This window comes from Saccopteryx leptura, chromosome 3 (genome assembly GCF_036850995.1).
Source record: "Saccopteryx leptura isolate mSacLep1 chromosome 3, mSacLep1_pri_phased_curated, whole genome shotgun sequence".
Classification (NCBI taxonomy): Eukaryota; Metazoa; Chordata; class Mammalia; order Chiroptera; family Emballonuridae; genus Saccopteryx; species Saccopteryx leptura.
Genome location: NC_089505.1, coordinates 286,769,938 through 286,789,504, shown reverse-complemented (window position 1 = coordinate 286,789,504; position 19,567 = coordinate 286,769,938). Strand labels below are relative to the sequence as shown.

Below are 19,567 nucleotides of genomic sequence, written 5' to 3'. Positions count from 1 at the left end.
TCCATTTGCCAAAGTTGTCCTGGTAGGGGTCCTTGAGGGTTAACTCCAAATGAAGGGACAGATTGTAGTATAGGACCCCTTGGACAGGATTTCCCAATCTGCCGTGCTGGTTCCCAAGAAAGTTGAAAAGTTTACACAGGGCTGCAGCGTTCTGGTGATGAATAGTATGAAACTGAATTGCTCGATCTGTCATGGTTGCTCCAAATAATTTTCTTTTGGGTAGCTTGATCAACAAGGGCATTCCCTTGTGCTAAAGCTCCAGGGAGCATGGAGTGAGCTCAAGTATGTCCTATAAAACATGGACCTCTATGTTGACATACAAGTCTTTGAAGAAAGAGGAACTGCTGAAATAGTTCATCAGCATTTGTTCTTGAGACAGCAGTCTTTATAGTGGAAACACCATAAGTAAATATTTGCTGTCTGTATATAGATTAAAGGGGGAATATGGCAAATGCTGAAAAGCCATGATAATGGCATATAATTCTAGACTTTGAGCTGATTTTAAGTTGACAGTTTCAATATAAAGTTGTTCATTGATTTGCAAGAGCAATTTGCCATTTAGTGGAAGTTTCCCAGAGCCATTGTTATTGATCCTTTGAAAAAAGGAACAACAGTAATTTTGAGGCTCAAAACCTATAAGCTGTAAGGGTCACCTATGCCCCTTGATAATCCAGGAGGCAACAAGATCAAAATATGGAAGTGTATTCCATGGGCTATTAGATGGTTCAATGTGCCCAAGCTGTAGCTGCTCTTGTACCAATTGAGCACCTGCCGTAAGTTTCTCCTGAGAAAAAGGCCATTGGTCTACCCATACAGGATTATCTGATTTCCAAATAATTGGGTCTGCACAATGTATTATTGAGGTAGCAGGAGCTGCCAAGGTCCCTATGCTAAATTTTGGTATGCTAATCCATACCTTCTGGTATTGGGTGCCACTTCTATGGGAGTGAGAATTCCTTACTGTTCTTTCCCTAGTCCCTTGGTGGGCAAAAATCCCTGATCAAGCATCTGAGTACTGACTAAACCATTACGACCGACAAGCAATGCTCCCATATTTTTCAAAACATCTCTACCCCACAAATTAACTGGCCATCCAGAGAGCACATAAGGCTTAAAAAATCCAGAATGACCTTCTTAATCTTCCCAATGCAGAAAACTAGAACTCTGTTGAGGGGATTTATCTGCCCTATACCTTGTAATTCTGTGGCTGCTGCATGAGTGGTCCAGGAAGGAGGCCAATGTAGCTTAGTAATAACAGATACATCAGCTCCAGTATCTAAAAGTCCTTTAAATTTATGCTCATGTATTGTTAGTTCCATTTCAGGGCGTTCCTGACCTATTTTTTTAAATCCAATTGGCAAAATCAGAGGAGCCAAATCACCAATTTTCTTGGGGCCCCTTTTGCAGGATGCAGCCTGAGAAGCAGAATTAGCATCCTTATACCATTCTTCTAACTGCCTGAATTAGCCGTGAGACAAATTCTTTTTTTTTTTAATTAATTTTAATGGGGTGACATTGATAAAATTGTCTTCTGTCACCTTCTAAGTGGTTTTCTTTGTGCCCCTCCCCTTCCCCAACCCCTCCCACTCCTCCCCCCCCCCACCCTGTAACCCCAACACTGTTGTCCATGTCTCTGAGTCTCATTTTTATGTCCCACCTATGTATGGAATCATATAGTTCTTAGTTTTTTCTTATTTACTTATTTCACTCAGTATAATATTATCAAGGTCCATCCATGTTATTGTAAATGATCCGATGTCATCATTTCTTATGGCTGAGTAGTATTCCATAGTATATATATACCACAGCTTTTTAATCCATTCGTCCTCTGACGGACACTTGGGCTGTTTCCAGATCTTTGCTGTTGTGAACAAATGCTGTCATAAACATGGGGGTGCATTTCTTCTTTTCAAACGGTGCTATGGTGTTCTTGGAGTGTATTCCTAACAGTGGTATAGCTGGGTCAAAAGGCAGTTCGATTTTTAATTTCTTGAGGAATCTCCATACTGTTTTCCACAGTGGCTGCACCAATCTGCATTCCCACCAGTAGTGCAAGAGGGTTCCCTTTTCTCCACATCCTTGCCAGCACTTACTCTGTGTTGTTTTATTGATGAGCGCCATTCTGACTGGTGTGAGGTAATATCTCATTGTGGTTTTAATTTGCATTTCTCTAATGATTAGTGATGTTGAGCATTTTTCATACGCCTATTGGCCATCTGTATGTCCTCTTTGGAGAAGTGTCTATTCATTTCTTTTGCCCATTTTTGGATTGGATTGTTTGTCTTCCTGGTATTAAGTTTTACAAGTTCTTTATAAATTTTGGTTATTAACCCCTTATCAGACGCATTGTCAAATATATTCTCCCATTGTGTAGTTTGTCTTTTTATTCTGTTCTATTGTCTTTAGCTGTGCAGAAGCTTCTTAGTTTGATAAAGTCCCATTTGTTTATCCTGTCTTTTATTTCACTTGCCTGTGAAGACAGATTGGCAAATATATTGCTGCAAGAGATGTCAGAGAGCTTACTGCCTATGTTTTCTTCTAAGATGCTTATGGTTTTACGGCTACATTTAAGTCTTTTATCCATTTTGAGTTTATTTTTGTGAATGGTGTAAGTTGGTGGTCTAGTTTCATTTTTTTGCAGGTAGCTGTCCAATTTTCCAACACCATTTGTTGAAGAAGCTGTCTTTACTCCAATGTATGCTCTTACCTCCTTTGTCAAATATCAGTTGTTCATAAAAGTGTGGGTTTATTTCTGGGTTCTCAGTTCTGTTCCATTGATCTATATGCCTGTTCTTATGCCAGTACCAGGCTGTTTTGAGTACAATGGCCTTATAATATAACTGATATCTGGAAGTGTGATACCTCCCACTTTATTCTTCCTTTTCAAGATTGCTGAGGCTATTTGTGGTTTTCTTTTTTGGTTCCATATAAATTTTTGGAATATGTCATTGGTATTTGTCATTGGAATATGTCATTGTCTTTGAAGTAAGTCATTGGTATTTTAATCGGTATTGCATTGAATTTATAAATTGCTTTGAGTAATATAGACATTTTAATGATGTTTATTCTTCCTAACCATGGTCATGGTATATGCCTCCACTTGTTTGTATCTTTCTTGATTTCTTTTATCAATGTTTTATAATTTTCCAAGTACAAGTCTTTATCTCCCTGGTTAAATTTATTCCTAGGTACCTTATTTTTTTGGTTGCAGTGGTAAAGGGGATTGCTTCCTTAATTTCTCTTTCTGACAGTTCATTGTTAGTGTATAAAAATGTCTCTGATTTCTGAGTATTGATTTTATATCCTGCCACCTTGCTGAATTCATTTATCAGGTCTAGTAGTTTTTTGACTGCGACTTTAGGGTTTTCTATATACAATATCATATCATCTGCAAATAATGATAGTTTTACTTCTTCTTTTCCAATTTGGATGCCTTTTATTTCTTTTTCTTGTCTGATTGCTGTGGCTAGGACTTCCAGAACTATGTTGAATAAGAGTGGTGAAAGGGGGCACCCCTGCCTTGTTCCTGATCTTAAGGGGATTGCTTTTAATTTTTGCCCATTGAGTATGATATTGGCTCTGAGTTTGTCATAGATGGCCTTTATCATGTTGAGGTATGTTCCCTGTATTCCCACTTTGCTGAGAGTTTTGATCATGAATGGGTGCTGGATTTTATCAAATGCTTTTTCTGCATCTATTGAAATGATCATGTGGTTTTTCTCCTTCCTTTTGTTTATATGATGAATCACATTGATTGATTTGCGAATATTGTACCAGCCTTGCCTCCCCAGAATAAATCCCACTTGATCATGGTGTATGATTTTTTTCATATATTGCTGGATCCAGTTTGCTAAAATTTTGTTGAGGATTTTTGCATCTAAATTCATCAGGAATATTGGCCTATAATTTTCTTTCTTTGTGTTGCCTTTGCCTGGTTTTGGAATCAGAATTATGCTCGCCTCATAAAAGGAGCTTGGAAGTCTTCCTTCCTCTTGAATTTTTTGAAATAGCTTGAGAAGGATAGGGGTTAGTTCTTCTTCGAATATTTGGTAGAATTCACTTGTGAAGCCATCTGGCCCAGGACTTTTCTTTTTTGGGAGTTTTTTGATAACTGTTTCAATCTCATTTGTTGTAATTGGTCTGTTTAGGTTTTCTGATTCTTCCAGATTAATTTTTGGAAGATTATATGTTTCAAGGAATTTGTCCATTTCATCTAGATTGTCTAGTTTTTTTTGGCGTACAGTTCTTCATAGTATTTTCTTACAATATTTTGTATTTCTGTTGTGTCAGTTGTTATTTCTCCACTCTCATTTCTAATTTTATTTATTTAAGTCCTCTCTCTTTTTTTCTTGGTGAGTCTGGTTAAAGGTTCATCGATCTTGTTTACCTTTTCAAAGAACCAGCTCCTGGTTCCACTGATCCTCTGTATTGTTTCTTTAGCCTCTATGTCATTTATTTCTGCTCTGATCTTTATTATTTCCTTCCTTCTACTAGCTCTGGGCTTTACTTGCTGTTCTTTTTCTAGTTCTTTTAGATGTAGAGTCAAGTTGTTTGTTTGAGCTTTTTCTAGCTTCTTGAGGTATGCCTGTAATGCTATGAACTTCCCTCTCAGGACTGCTTTTGCTGTGTCCCATAAATTTTGAGTTGATGTATGCTCATTATCATTTGTTTCTAGGAATTTTTAAATTTCTTCTTTGATCTCATTGTTTACCCATTCGTTATTTAATAACATGCTATTTAGTTTCCAAGTGTTTGAGTATTTTTCAGTTTTTCTGTTCTGATTGATTTCTAGTTTAATGCCATTGTGATTAGAGAAAGGGCTCAATATGATTTCAATCTTCTTAAATTTGTTGAGACCACTTTTGTGCCCTAACATGTGGTATATCCTAGAGAATGTACCATGAGCACTTGAAAAGAATGTATATTCTGCTGTTTTAGGGTGAAAGGTTCTGAAGATATCTATTAAATCGAGTTGATCTAATATGTCCTTTAAGTCTGCTGTTTCTTTGTGAATTTTCTTTCTTGAGGATCTATCTAATGATGTTAATGGGGTATTGAAATCCACTACTATTATAGTATTGCTGTTGATCTAACCCTTTAAGTCCATCAAAGTCTGCTTTATATATTTAGGTGCTTCTATATTAGGTGTGTAGATATTTATAACGGTTATATCTTCCTGTTGGATTGCTCCCTTTATCATTATGTAGTGACTTCTTTATCTCTAACTATAGTTTTTGTTTTAAAGTCCAATTTGTCTGATATGAGTATTGCTACCCCAGCTTTTTTTCATTTCCATTTGCGTGAAATATTTTTTTCCATCCTTTTATCTTTAGTCTATGTGCATCTTTTGATCTTAGGTGTGTCTCTTGTAGACAGCATATGTATGGGTCCTGTTTTCTTATCCACGCAGCTACCCTATGTCTTTTGATTGGATCATTTAATCCATTTACATTTAAGGTTATTATTGATATGTAATTGTTTATTGTCATTTTATTCTTTAAAACTGTATTCCTCTTTTGCTATATTCTTTTTCTCCATTACTTTGAATATTTCTTGCCATTCCCTTCTGGCCTCAAGTGTTTCTGTTGAGAAGTCAGAAGTCATCCTTATGGGGGCTCCTTTGTAGGTGATAGTCTTCTTTTCTCTAGCAGCTTTTAATATTTTCTCTTTATCACTTAGCTTTGGTATTTTAATTATGATGTGTCTTGGTGTTGATTTCTTTGGGTTTCTCCTTAATGGAGTTCTCTGTGCTTCCTGAACATGTGAGATGTTTTCCTGCCTTAATTGAGGGAAGTTTTCAGCTATGATATGCTTGAACAAAGTCTCTATCCCTTGTTCTTTCTCTTCTTCAGGAACCCCTATGATGCAGATGTTATTTCTCTTCATGTTGTCACAGAGCTCTCTTAGAGTTTCCTCAGACCTTTTGAGTCTCTTTTCTTTTTTCTGCTCTGCTTCCATGCCTTTATTTATCGTGTCCTCTAACTCACTGATTCGATTCTTTGCTTCATCCATCCTGCTTTTAATTCCTTTCATTGTGTTCTTTATTTCAGATATTGTATTTGTCATTTCTGACTGATTCTTTTTTATTACTTCAATGTCCTTTTTTATGTTTGCTATCTCTTTATTTAGATATTTGTAATGACCGTCTATTGTTGTTCTAATATCTTTGAGCATCCTAACAATCATTATTTTAAACTCTGCATCTGGTAATTTCGTTATATCTGATTCATTTAGGTCCTTTTCTGGGGATTTCTCTTGGTTCATTTGTGTTGCATTTCTCTGCCTTCGCATTTTCTCTGTGTAAAGGAAAGTTTTGGCCACTGGAATCCACTGGGTATGGCCTCTATTCCCTAGGTATGGTCTGTCTGCAGGCCTGCCACCCCCTCTTCTGTTGCTTTGGATTTGAGCGTTGCCGTTGCCTGCCCACAGGGGCTGTTGCTGTGGTTTCCACCTCTCCTTCACAGGAGTGGCTGTGATCACGTGCTCAGGTGCACAAGCCTTGGTGGCCTTGGCCTTTGCCCCACTCCGTGGGTGGCGTTATGCTTGGCCTTGAGGGCAGTGGTGAGCACCTTTGCTCAGCTGTGGGTCTCTGCCTGTTTCCGGGCTTTCGTCCCGCCCATGCAGGAGGAGCCTGCTCATGGAACGGCTGCTAGCCTTGGCTCTACGGGCCGGCAGGACTGTGTGCCTGTGCTCAGCTCAGTAGCAGAACTCTGCCTGTTCTGGGCTTTTGGCTCCACCCCCCACGGGAGAAGCCGGATACCAAGTCAGGCCACAAGCCTTGGTTCCACAGGCGGGGCAAGGCTGTGCTCCTATGCCCTTGCTCAAGGGCTGGTCTCCACCCCTTCCGGGGTTCCCACCCTTCTCCTGCAGGCTGGATTACAGGCTGCCCACGGCTGGGCTTGACCACTTTTGCACGCCTACTCCTCCCCAGCCGGGCAAGACTGAGCTCACACATGAGCCCAGTGGTGGCCAGCAGGCTTCCACCCCTGCCGATAGAACTGCGCCTCTGCCTCCCGCTGCCGCCCGCCCTCCAGTGAGCCCTCAGCTGTGTGGGGTGTGGATACTGCAGCTCCTACCCTAACACTCACTACTGTAGACCCGAAAGCTTCCTCCTGCTAAGCGACTCTGCTCTGAGTGCTGCGGGAGAGCTTATTTGGCTGGTGTCCTGCTTCCCTTTGCTGGTATTGTTGGTTCCTGGGAAAATATTCACTTCAGATTTGGGGAGTGACTCATCCCAGGGGTTAGGGTATCTGTCTCCCAAAATGTTTCTCCCTGTGCCTCCTAGATTACACTCTCTTCCTGCTACTCCGGTATTCTCCTTTCTCCCCGTCCCCTGAAGCCCCAGGTGAGTGGTTGTGAGAGAGGTGTTCTGCGCGGTCCCTTTAAGAAGAATCCTGGGTCTGAGAAATCAGTCTCTTTCTCATAAACAGTATCCTGACCTGTTTCCAGCTAAATACTGTCCTTATGCCTCTTCTGGGCTCTGGGCCTGCAGGCTGGGGCTTTGTTCCTGGGATTCAGGACCCTCCCCTCTCTGCTAAACTCACTTCTCGCCACGCGAGTCTCTCCCAGCTGCCGTTCACTCCGGGGAGCTGGGCAGCCCTCTCCGCATTTCCACTTTTCCTACCAGTCTCGGTGTGGCTTCTTCAGTGTTCCTTGGTTGAAGAGTCCTCTTAGTTTAGTCCAAAGTTGGTTTTACCAGATGATAGTTCTTAAAATTAGTTTGTAATCCACTTTGGTTCTGGGAGGTGGATGTTGGTACGTCCGCCTACTCCAGCGCCATCTTGTCTTCTCGTAAAATTTTTATTTTTGACATCATTTTTTGCCTCTACTTATTTAGAAATTATGCAGTCTATATTTATTCTAGTTATTTTTAATCATACAACTTTGAGCATTTTAACTCCAATCATCCCCTTCCCCAATTTATATTCTCTTATTTTGTTACTCTATAGTTCTGTCTGATGTCCAAAAAGTTTTATTTTTTTATACATTGAACGTTTAAATTTTTGCACGTATTTATATCTTTGCTTCCTATTCCTTCTTTTATTTCAAACGTTCCACTTAGGATCATTTATCTTCTTTTTGGACCGCTTTAAGGCCTCTCTTGTTTGTTTGTTTGTTTTTTTTTGTGACAGAGACAGAGCGAGTCAGAGAGAGGGACAGATAGGGATAAAGCAGGGGTCCCCAAACTTTTTACACAGGGGGCCAGTTCGCTGTCCCTCAGACCATTGGAGGGCTGGATTATAAGAAAAACTATGAACAAATACCTATGCACACTGCACATATTCTTATTTTAAAGTAAAAAAAAAATGGGAACAAATACAATATTTAAAATAAAGAACAAGTAAATTTAAATCAACAAACTGACCAGTATTTCAATGGGAACTATGCTCCTCTCACTGACCACCAATGAAAGAGGTGCCCCTTCCGGAAGTGCAGCGGGGGCCAGATAAATGGCCTCAGGGGGCCACATGCAGCCCACGGGGCCGTAGTTTGGGGACCCCTGGGATAGAAAGATAGGAAGGAAGAGAGATGAGAAACATTAAATCTTCGTTGGGGCTCCTTAGTTGTCCATTGATTGATTTCTCATATATGCCTTGACCCAGGGGCTACAGCCGACCGAGTGACCCCTTGCTCAAGCCAGTGACCTTGGGCTCAAGCTGGCGACCTTAGGGTCTCGAACCTGGGTCCTCTGCATCCCAGTCTGACGCTCTATCCACTACACCACCGCCTGGTCAGGCTCCCTCCCTCCCTCCCTCCCTCCCTTCCTTCCTTCCTTCCTTCCTTCCTTCCCTTTTTCCTGTGTTACCTTTTTTACTCTGGCTGCTTAAGATTTTCTGTTTATTACTGGTTTTATAATCTGATTATGGTGTATCTTGGTGCTCTAGGCTTCACGGAGCTTCTTTGTGGATCTATAATTTTCATCAAATTAAATTTTTTTTTAATCATTTGTGTCTTCAAGTGTTTATTTCTGTTCCCCTGCTACCTTGTAGGGTCTCCAGTTTCACCTTTATTAGGCTACTTGAGTTGTCTCATGGCTCATTGATGCTCTTTTTATTACTTTTGCTTAATTTTCTCTGCGAGTTTAATTTTGGATAGCTTATGTCTTCAATATACAAATTTTCTGCAGCATTTAATCTGTTACTAATTTTAGTAAGTGTATTTTTCATTGTACACATAGTTTTCATCTCTAGAAGTGTGTCTTAACTTTTTGAATCTCTGGAATAGTTATAACTGTTTTAATGTTCTCGACTGTTCTACCATGTGTATCAGTTTTGATTGATTACTCTCATTATGGGTTGTGTTTTCCTGCTTCTGTGTATGCCTGATCCCTTTCAAGCATTTGGCAGGATACCGATTTCCTTTTGTGTATAAGTAAACTACCTGATAGTGGTGAGAGAACAGAAGAAAGGATTGGGGGAACAGTGCCTGACATTTACCTAGGGCTGGAAATAGTGTGTTCCCACCAGCCAGACTGAAAAAAACTCATATTCACAAGATATTAAGTACAGTATTTAGGAAGGTCTGGCCTCACTAGTAGGGAAAAATTAGCCGCAGATTGAACATTGCGCCAGATCTACCTAACAAATCATAAAAGCCAGACCTGAAAGGGTCAGACTGTTTCTAAGTAACTGCATCCCGAAACCAAAGCTCAAGATTTGTAGGAATACACAGATATTCAGAACTCATTAAGGTAAAATTCACTATTTTTGATCTATTATTTCTTTAATATGAGTGAGGTTGAACATTTTTTATGTGTTTATAGTGATTTGTATTTTATTTATCTGCCCGTTTCTGTCCTTTACCTATTTCTTTTTTTTTGAGTTGTTGTCTTCTTTGTTAGGTATTTGGCCAATACAGTTGAAGAAGATGAAGAAGAATCCAAATATGAAATTTTTCCATGGGCTTTAGGGAAAAACTGGAGAAAATTGTTTCCTAATTTCTTAAAGTTAAGGGACCAACTCTGGGATAGAATTGACTATAGGGCTATTGTAAGCAGGCGATGCTGTGAGGAGGTAAGATTTTAAAATACTTTATATTTATAATCTGTCTTGTGTTCATATCATTTTCCTTTTCTTTTTTCATGTGCTTCTAAAATTTTATTTTTTTCTATATATAAGACTAGACTGTTAACCTTGGTTGTTACCTGGATACAACTTGAGTATTGCAGTGTGGATGTTTTAATTTTATATCACAAGAATTTTAACTTGTCATTTCAGTTTTTCAGAGCAGCCTGCTTCTGTAGTATTTTTATTTTAGTGTGTTTCTCTTATCTAAAAAGACACCAATATATTGAAAAAGAACTGTGCATGTTTCAGAAACCCTTATGGTAATGTCACTGGAGTTGAGTAATAATTTTCATTAAATAAAGTTTATGAAATCTGAAGTCCCCAAGATTGAAATGTGAATTACATGATATAAAATTTATATAAATTTAAATGTTTAAAAACCATACCTTTTTTCACATAGAATGCATAAAGTTTCCTTGATGCTAGATTTTATTTAAGATAAAGCAGAAAGACACTAAAATTTAAAAGACTGGTTATTTTATTTTTTTTAATATTTTATTTACTTTACAGAGAAGGTAGAGAGGGGAGACGAGAAGTAGCATCACTTTAGTTGTTCACTGATTGTTGTATATGCCTTGATTGATCAAGCCCAGGGTTTTGAACTGGTGACCTCACCACAGCATTCCAGATCAACACTCTATCCACTATGCCACGACAGGCCAAACAAAGATTGGTTATTAAAATGTTCTGGTTTTCAATGAAGAAGAAAATTAATGTTTTAAACTAAAGAAAAATTCTAGGGTAGAAAGTGAAATTAAGGCAGTGATCACTCATTGTAAGCCAGTACTTGTTTAGAAAAGTTTGGTAAAGGCAAGCTAGATAATGCTATAAACAAAAGAGATGATGGATTAGTGTCAAACCTGCGGAGAACTTCAGGAGTGTGTCACAAAACTCTGTCCAGAACTAACCATGTTAATTATATTTATTAATGAGATAAAGTATAGCAAGTATGCACATATTTGTAGATTAAATTAGGAGGGTTGTTGAATGTTGGGGAAAATGCAAGGATTCAGAGATAACTTAGAAAACTATATAGTGGGCCAAGTCTTGACAAGGTTAAAGTCTATAGAAAAATATGAAAAATTGGGTGTATAAGGCTCCCATAATTTAATGGATTTTCGTTAATTAAAGGATCTCAATGATTTAATCCAATCGCAGGGCATTAAAAGAGTCCTATATTGCTATTTTTTGTGCACCTGTTGCAACCCTTAGAGGTGATAATCCAAGCAAGACCTTATTTGAACAATCTTTTTTTTTTTTTTTTTTTTGAGAGAGAGCGCAACAGGGTGGGAGAGAGGTGAATAGAATTAACTTGTAGTTACAGCACTTTAATTGTTGATTGATTATTTTTCATATGTGCCTGGACCGGGGAGGGGGGGTGAGGCTCCACCTGAGCCAGTGACCCCTTGCTTAAGCCAGCGACCTTGGGCTTCAAGCCAGTGACCATGGGATCATGTTGATGCTTCCCATGCTCAAGCAGGCAATCCCACACTCAAAGCTGGCAAGACTGCACTCAAGCCTGACCTGTGGTGGCGCAGTGGATAAAGCGTCGACCTGGAGATGCTGAGGTCGCCGGTTCGAACCCTGGGCTTGCCTGGTCAAGGCACATATGGGAGTTGATGCTTCCAGCTCCAATCCCCCTTCTTTCTCTGTCTCTCTCCTCTCTCTCTCTGTCTCTCCCTGTCCTCTCTAAAAAAATGAATAAAAAAAAAAAATTTTAAAAAAAATTAAAAAAAAAAAAAAAGACTGCACTCAAGCTGGTGACCTTGGGGTTTTAAACCTGAGACCTCAGTGTCCCAGGTCAATGCTCTCTCTATTCACTGCACCACCACCAGTCAGGTGACAATCTAACTTTTTCCTTTTTTTTTATTTTATTTTATATATTTTTTATTTTTTGTATTTCTCTGAAGCTGGAAACGGGGAGAGACAGTCAGACAGACTACTGCATGCGCCCGACTGGGATCCACCCGGCACGCCCACCAGGGGGCGACGCTCTGCTCACCAGGGGGCAATGCTCTGCCCCTCCGGGGCATCGCTCTGTCGCGACCAGAGCCACTCTAGCGCCTGGGGCAGAGGCCAAGGAGCCATCCCCAGTGCCCGGGCCATCTTTGCTCCAATGGAGCCTCGGCTGCAGGAGGGGAAGAGAGAGACAGAGAGGAAGGAGGGGGGAGGGGCGGAGAAGCAGATGGGCGCTTCTCCTGTGTGCCCTGGCCAGGAATCGAACCCAGGACTTCTGCACACCAGGCCGACGCTCTACCACTGAGCCAACCGGCCAGGGCATACAATCTAACTTTTTCTAAGTAAACATTTCAAGCCCCATGGAATACTCAGCTGAGATTATGGAGGGAGCAGCAGAAGCAAGAGGCCAGGACAGGCAATAATTACCTCATGGCAGACTACCCACCTATTCCTAAAATGCAAGGACTAGTATCTTTTAAATTGCAACAATGTTAATTTACACTAGTGGAGCTGGAATTCCACAGTTGCTGACACGAGATTATTAAAGAACCAGATAATAGAGTGACTTAATGGTGGTTGTGTGTAAAAGACTAAAAAGTTTCAGACAGCTGTAAACTCAGTATTATAATGGGATTTACAGTAAAGGTTAGTCTCAGGATTCAACATGGAGAACTAACAGATCTCTCCACTAATTTCAGATCCCATATCACATTTCCTATTTATATTCCATTATCTAGTAGATTTCTCAAACTTAACATGCTATAAATTGAATTTTGATTCCCCCACATACACATCTACACCTGATCCTCCTACAATCTTCCACATTAATAAATGGTAACTTCATCCTTCTAGTTGTTCAGGCCAAAAAACTGTCAGCCTAGATTTTTCTTTTTCTTGAATCCGTATCTTAAAATAAAATCCAGCTTTCTGCCATTTCTCACCTTCTCCACCACTAAAACCTACTTGGATTATCATCTATTGCCTTGATTATTGCCGTAACCTTTCAAATAGTCTTTCTTATAACCTTTCTTCCCTATAGTCTATTCTTCGTACAGCAGCCAGAGTAAAATCTTAAGTCAAATCATTACTCCTCTACTCAGAAGCCTCAAGGCCTCCCATCTCACACAGAGTAAAAGGCAAAGTTTTTTTCCTGGCTCTACATAGTCTGTCAACTCTCCTCATTTCTTAGACTTCATTTCCCATCCTTGCCTACTCCACACCAACCTCCTTCCCACTTCAGGGTCTTTGTATTTGCCACTCCCATTAGCTGGAATGCTTTCCCCCCAGATATTAGTATGTTTCGCTTCTTCATTTCATTCAGGACTGCTTAAATATCACCTCAGAGAAATATTCCCTTAACACCCTATATTGAGTACTATCTCACTCAATGGAAAAAATAGAAGAGTCTAGAAATAAACTCTTACATTTATGTTCAATTGAAATTTGACAAGGCTCAAAATGGATCAAAGACTTAAATGTAAGAACTAAAAACTATAAAACTCTTAAAACATAGGGGAAATTCTTCATAACCTTGGATTAGTTTTCTTAGAGACAATACCAAAAGCACAAGCAACAAAAGAAAGTATAGACAAAAAAATGAAGAAAATATAGACGAAGTGGACACCATTAAAGTTGAAAATTAATCCAACAAACAACATCATCAAGAAAGTGAAGACAACCCACAAAAAGAGAGAAAATTTTTGTACATCATCTGTCTGATAAGGGACTTGTATCTAGACTATATAAAGAGCTCTTAATTCAATAATAAAAAGAAAATACAATTTTAAAATGTGCAAAGGATCTGAACAGGCAGTTCTCCAAAGAAGATATACAGATGGGCAAAAAAGCTCAACATCATTAGCCACCAGAAAAATGCAAAATCAAAACCATCAGAGGATGCCACTTTATACCCAACTAGGATGGCTATCATAAAAAGACAGATAATTACAAATGTTGGTAAGAATATAGTTCCAATGACCCAGCAATTCCACTCCTAGTTATATAGTTAAGTGAAAACTGTGTCCACAAAAAACTTGTATATGAATGTTCACAGCATTATTTATAATAGTCAAAAGTAGAAACATGCCAAATGTCCAACAGCTAATTAATAAAATATGATATATCTATACACTGATATATTACTTGGCAATGAAAAGGAATGTGGTACTGATACATGCTACAACGTGGATGAAACAAAATGTTATGCTAAGTAAAAGAAGCCAGTCATAAAGGACTACACATTTTATTATTCTGTTTATGTAAACTGTCTGGAATAGACAAATTGAAAAAGATAGCCTGACCGGATGGCGGCACAGTGGATAGTGTCAACCTGGGATGCTGAAGACCCAGGTTTGAAACTTGGAGGTCTCTGGCTTGAGTGTGGGCTCATACAGCTTGAGCATGGGCTCACCAATGTGAGCGCAGGGTCACTGGCTCAAGTGTAGGAACATTGATGTGATCCCATGCTTGCTGGCTTGAGCCCAAAGGTTGCTGACTTGAAGCCCAAGGTCACTGGCTTGAGCCGAAGTTTATTGGTTTAAGCAAAGGGTCACTGGCTCAGCTAGAGCCCCCCCACCCCAGTCAAGGCACATATGAGAAAGCAATCAATTAACAATTAAAGTGCCACAACTACGAGTTGATGCTTCTCATCTCTCACCCTTCCTGTCTCTGTCTCTCGCTAAAAAATAATAAAATAAAATAAAAATTAGTGGTTGCCAGGAGCTGAGGGAGGAATGAGGTGTGACTACTTTCTTTATGGAATGGTGATGTTCTAAAATTGGCTATGGTAATGGTTGTGCAACTAGGAATATACTAAAAGCCATTAAATTACACTTTAAATGGGTGAACTGTATGGTATTTGAGTTACATTTCAATAAAGCCATTAAAATAGCAAATAGTACCTCCCACTATTATTCCTTTTCCTGTTTTTCTTCATAGCATTTAGCCACCATATAACATACTGTTTTATTTATTAAGCTTGCTAATGTCTATTTCTCCCTACTTGAATATATACTGCTCACAAAAAATTAGGGGATATTTCAGAATAAATATGAAGTGATAAAATATCCCCTAATTTTTGTGAGCAGTATAAATTCCAAGAGGGCAGGGTCTTTACTTTGTTTTTATTGTATCTCTAGCTAACATTCTTTATACCATTATCTTGGGGAAGGCTACAGTAATCCCATATTCTAAGGGTATTTACTAGTCTTAATCTGGGGGTTTTAAGGTTTTCATTTTTAATAGTCCAAGCCTTTTTTTTTCCAAATAAAATTTTACACATAATCCCCAAAATTGAGCTTCTCTACCTGCTCTATTTCCCTTAGTACCTCCTAGCAACCCTCGAATATAGTCTGTGAAATCATAGGGCTCCTCACAAGAGTTTGAAAACCACTGGTCTAGACAATTAATAGGGCACTAACTCTTAAATTCTACAATTTTCATTTACTTTGGGTCACTGATAAGTACAACTAAACATTTTTGGTTAGAAGTAACATTCTAACATTCTGCTTAGGAGTTTTAGACATCATGAGATCAGCATGTAGGTACACTTCCCTAGCTTGACTGCTTAAATAGCTATCATTTGCCAATTGTTTATTATGTGATACAGATTTTACACATATCTAACCCTTAGAACAATCCTATGAGACAGATAGTATCCCCATTTTAGATATAAAGAAATTGAGGCCCTGGCCGGTTGGCTCAGTGGTAGAGCGTCGGCCTGGCGTGCAGGAGTCCCGGGTTTGATTCCCGGCCTGGGCACACAGGAGAAGCGCCCATCTGCTTCTCCACCCCTCCGCCCTCTCCTTCCTCTCTCTCTCTTCCCCTCCCGCAGCCAAGGCTCCAGTGGAGCAAAGTTGGCCCAGGCGCTGAGGATGGCTCTATAGCCTCTGCCTCAGGCGCTAGAATGGCTCTGATTGCAACAGAGCGATGCCCCAGATGGGCAGAGCATCACCCCCTGGTAGGCATGCCGGGTGGATCCTGGTCGGGCGCATGCGGGAGTCTGTCTGACTGCCTCCCCGTTTCCAACTTCAGAAAAATACACACACAAAAAAATAATAATAAAAGAAAAAAAAAAAAAAAGAAACTGAACCTCGGAAAAGTTAAGTAACTTGCACCGTATCACACAGCTAGCAAATGGCAGAGCCAGGATAAGAAACTAAGATTATGCTGACTCTAAAGGCAGTATTATCTAACCTTAGACAACAATGCCTGACATATAGTGAGGAATCCTAAGTGCTTTATAAATAATTTATGTAATCCTTGTGACAACCCTCTAAAATGGACATGCTCTCTTCATGTTACAGATGAGGAAACTAAGAAACAGAAAGGTTAAGTAACTTAGCTGTGTTTTTACCATATCCCTTACCATAACTGCAAACATTTTAATATTAGTCAGCATACATAGTTGGAATCTCAATTAAGCATACTATTTTCAGCCCAGTATATTCCAAAGTTAATAATTCTTTGGGATAACTGTATTGTCTTTCCTAAACTTAAAATATTCAGAACTGAAAAACCTGAAAGTATGCTTCAGTCCTATGTGAAATAATTTACTTTCAATTATTGTCTTAAGGATCCAAGCAATGAATCACTTTATAGGTTAATACTGCCATTACCTGAAGATGCTCCCCCCCACCCCCAACATCAGTAACTTAGATTTTTTTTTTTTTTTTTTGCCTTTTTCTGAAGCTGGAAACAGGGAGAGACAGACAGACTCCCGCATGCGCCCGACCGGGATCCTCCCGGCACGCCCACCATGGGGCGACGCTCTGCCCACCAGGGGGCGATGCTCTGCCCATCCTGGGCGTCGCCATGTTGCGACCAGAGCCACTCTAGCGCCTGGGGCAGAGGCCACAGAGCCATCCCCAGCGCCCGGGCCATCTTTGCTCCAATGGAGCCTTGGCTGCGGGAGGGGAAGAGAGAGACAGAGAGGAAGGCGCGGCGGAGGGGTGGAGAAGCAAATGGGTGCTTCTCCTGTGTGCCCTGGCCGGGAATCGAACCCGGGTCCTCCGCACGCTAGGCCGACGCTCTACCGCTGAGCCAACCGGCCAGGGCAGTAACTTAGATTTTTAAATCTAGTTTTAGAATTAGCTGTTCTTGAGTTATAATTTTTATACTTAATATTACTAAATTAAAAAAAAACATTAAAATTCTAAAAGAAAGCTTTCCACTATAGGTTATGGCCATTGCTCCAACCCATTATATATGGCAACGAGAACGCTCTGTGCATCACAGTGGAGCCGTTAGAAACTACAACAGAGATGAAGTTCAACTGCCCCGGGGACCTAGTGCCACACCTGCAGATTGTTCACTCTGTGGTAAAAAAGGAAGATATGTTAGACTGGGATTGTCTTCGTCATCATCTTCATCCAGCAATACAACAGAGGTGATGGAAAAAAATTCTCAGGAATCACACGACTCATCCTCAAGGAGCATAAGAGTTGATCCTCCTCAAGTTTATAGCTATTCTCAAGGTATGACTTAGTGACATGTCAGAATTAGACTTATGCAAGTTCTTAATAAATCCAAGTTAGTTATTGACCTATAGTCAGAGAAACATAATAACAGATACGACAACAATGAGTTAAATTAGTATTGAAAATTTTCCCCTTTCCAGTTACTTTTTGTCTTACTACTGTTTTTATAGTAGCTTACCTAAATTAAAATATTTTAAATGTAATTTATGTTAAAGTAAAACCTAATCACCACGAATCTCAGTATTTTACGAGCATTTGAAATGTTTGCTTTATTCAAGAGAAGTTTTAAAATAATAAATTTATTTGTAATCTCATCTAGTTTTATCAGTGATTAACTTGTTTTCTTCTACACATTTTTTTTAATTTTAAAAGTTTAATAGTACAATGCTATAAGGATGAAAGGGAAATGCATAAATCCTTTGTCTTCCCCTTCTTTTTCTTCTACACTTTTTAAAAATTAAGATATACTTGATATAACATTGTATTAGTTTTAGGTATACAACATGATTTGATATATGTATATATTTATTGCAGAATGATTATCACAATAAGTTAACATTCATTACCACATAGTTACAGGTTTTTTTTCTTGTGATGAGAACTTTGAAGATCTATTCTTTTAGCAATTTCCAAATATACAATTCAGTATCGATAACTGTAGTCACCATGCTGAACATTACATTCCTAGGACTTACCTTGTAACTAGAAGTTTGTACCTTTTGACCACCTTCATCCATTTTTGCCCAACCCCCCAAAAACACCAATAGGTACTCTATAAGTTCCATTTGTTTTGTTTAGGGTTTTTTTTTTAGATTCCACATATAAATGAGATCACAGTGTTTATTTTTTCTCTAACTTATTTCACTTAGTGCCATGCCCTCGGGGTCCATCCATGTCAAAAATGGCAGGATTTCCTTTTTTATGGGTGAATGATATTCCATTGTATACATATGCCACATTTTCTTTATCTAGTTCATCTGTTGATAGGCACTTAGGTTGTTTCCACGTCTTGTCTATTATAAATAATGTAGCAATAAGCATAGGGGTGCAGATGTCTCTTCAAGATTTTGTTTCCTTCAGATAAATACCCAGAAGTGATATTGCTGGATCATATGGTAGTTCTATTTTTAATTTTTTGGGGAACCTCCATATGGCTTTCCATAGTGGTTGTACCAATTTACATTACTACCACATCCTCACCAACATATTCCTTCTTTTTTTTTTCCTGGTTATTTTTCCCCCTTTTTATTGAAATTTATTGGGGTGACACTGGTTAAAATATTATACAGGTTTTGAGTGTACAATTCTACAACACATCATCTCTACACTGTATTATGTTCACCACCCCAAGTCTCCATCACCCTATGTTCCCCCTATACCCTCCTCTACCAACCCCCAACCCCCCATAAACACCAGTTTTCTGTGTCCGTGAGTTTTTTCTCTTTTCTTTTCTACTCAATCTCTACCACCCAGTTCCCCAACCTCCCCACTGACAGCTGTCGGCCTGCTATTATTTCCTGTCTTTTTGATAATAACAATTCTAAAAGGTGTCAACAATTTCATTGTGGTTATGATTTGCATTGCCCTGCTAATTAGTGATGTTGAACACTTTTTCATGTACCTGTTGGCCACCTGCATGTCTTTTAAAAAATGTTCATTTCCTCTGTGCATTTTAAAGTTGGATATTTTTTTCCTATTGAGTAGTATGAATTCTTTATATATATATTTTGAATACTAACCCCTTATCAGCTATAAAAATTTTAAGTATTTCCTCCCATTCCATAGGTTGCCTCTTCACTCTATGGAGTTTCCTTTGCTGTAAACTTTTTAGTTTGCTGTCTATTTTTGTGCCCACCTCTCCCCCTACCACTTTTTTTTTGCTTCTGATTTGGGTGCAAAACCATTACTAAGACCTAAACCAAGGAGTTAACCTCCTGTTTTCTTCTGAGTTTTACGGTTTCAGATCTTACATTTATGTCTTTTACTAGATTTTTGTGCATGGTGTAAGATAGTGGTCCATTTTATTCTTTTGCAGTGTTTCCAACACCATTATCCTTGCCCAAT

At 39.2% G+C, this 19,567-nt stretch overlaps 1 protein-coding gene across 2 annotated transcripts in view; it reads left to right on the top strand.

Moving 5' to 3' along the window:
- SPDYA (speedy/RINGO cell cycle regulator family member A) overlaps window positions 1–19,567 on the top strand; it is a 36,582-nt gene that overhangs the window by 9,449 nt on the left and 7,566 nt on the right. For both annotated transcript variants that reach the window (XM_066378616.1, XM_066378617.1), the window contains exons 4-5: window positions 9,842–10,013; window positions 17,203–17,500. In XM_066378616.1, coding sequence (XP_066234713.1) covers window positions 9,842–10,013; window positions 17,203–17,500 — 470 coding nt within the window. The remainder of the gene's footprint in view (window positions 1–9,841; window positions 10,014–17,202; window positions 17,501–19,567) is intronic.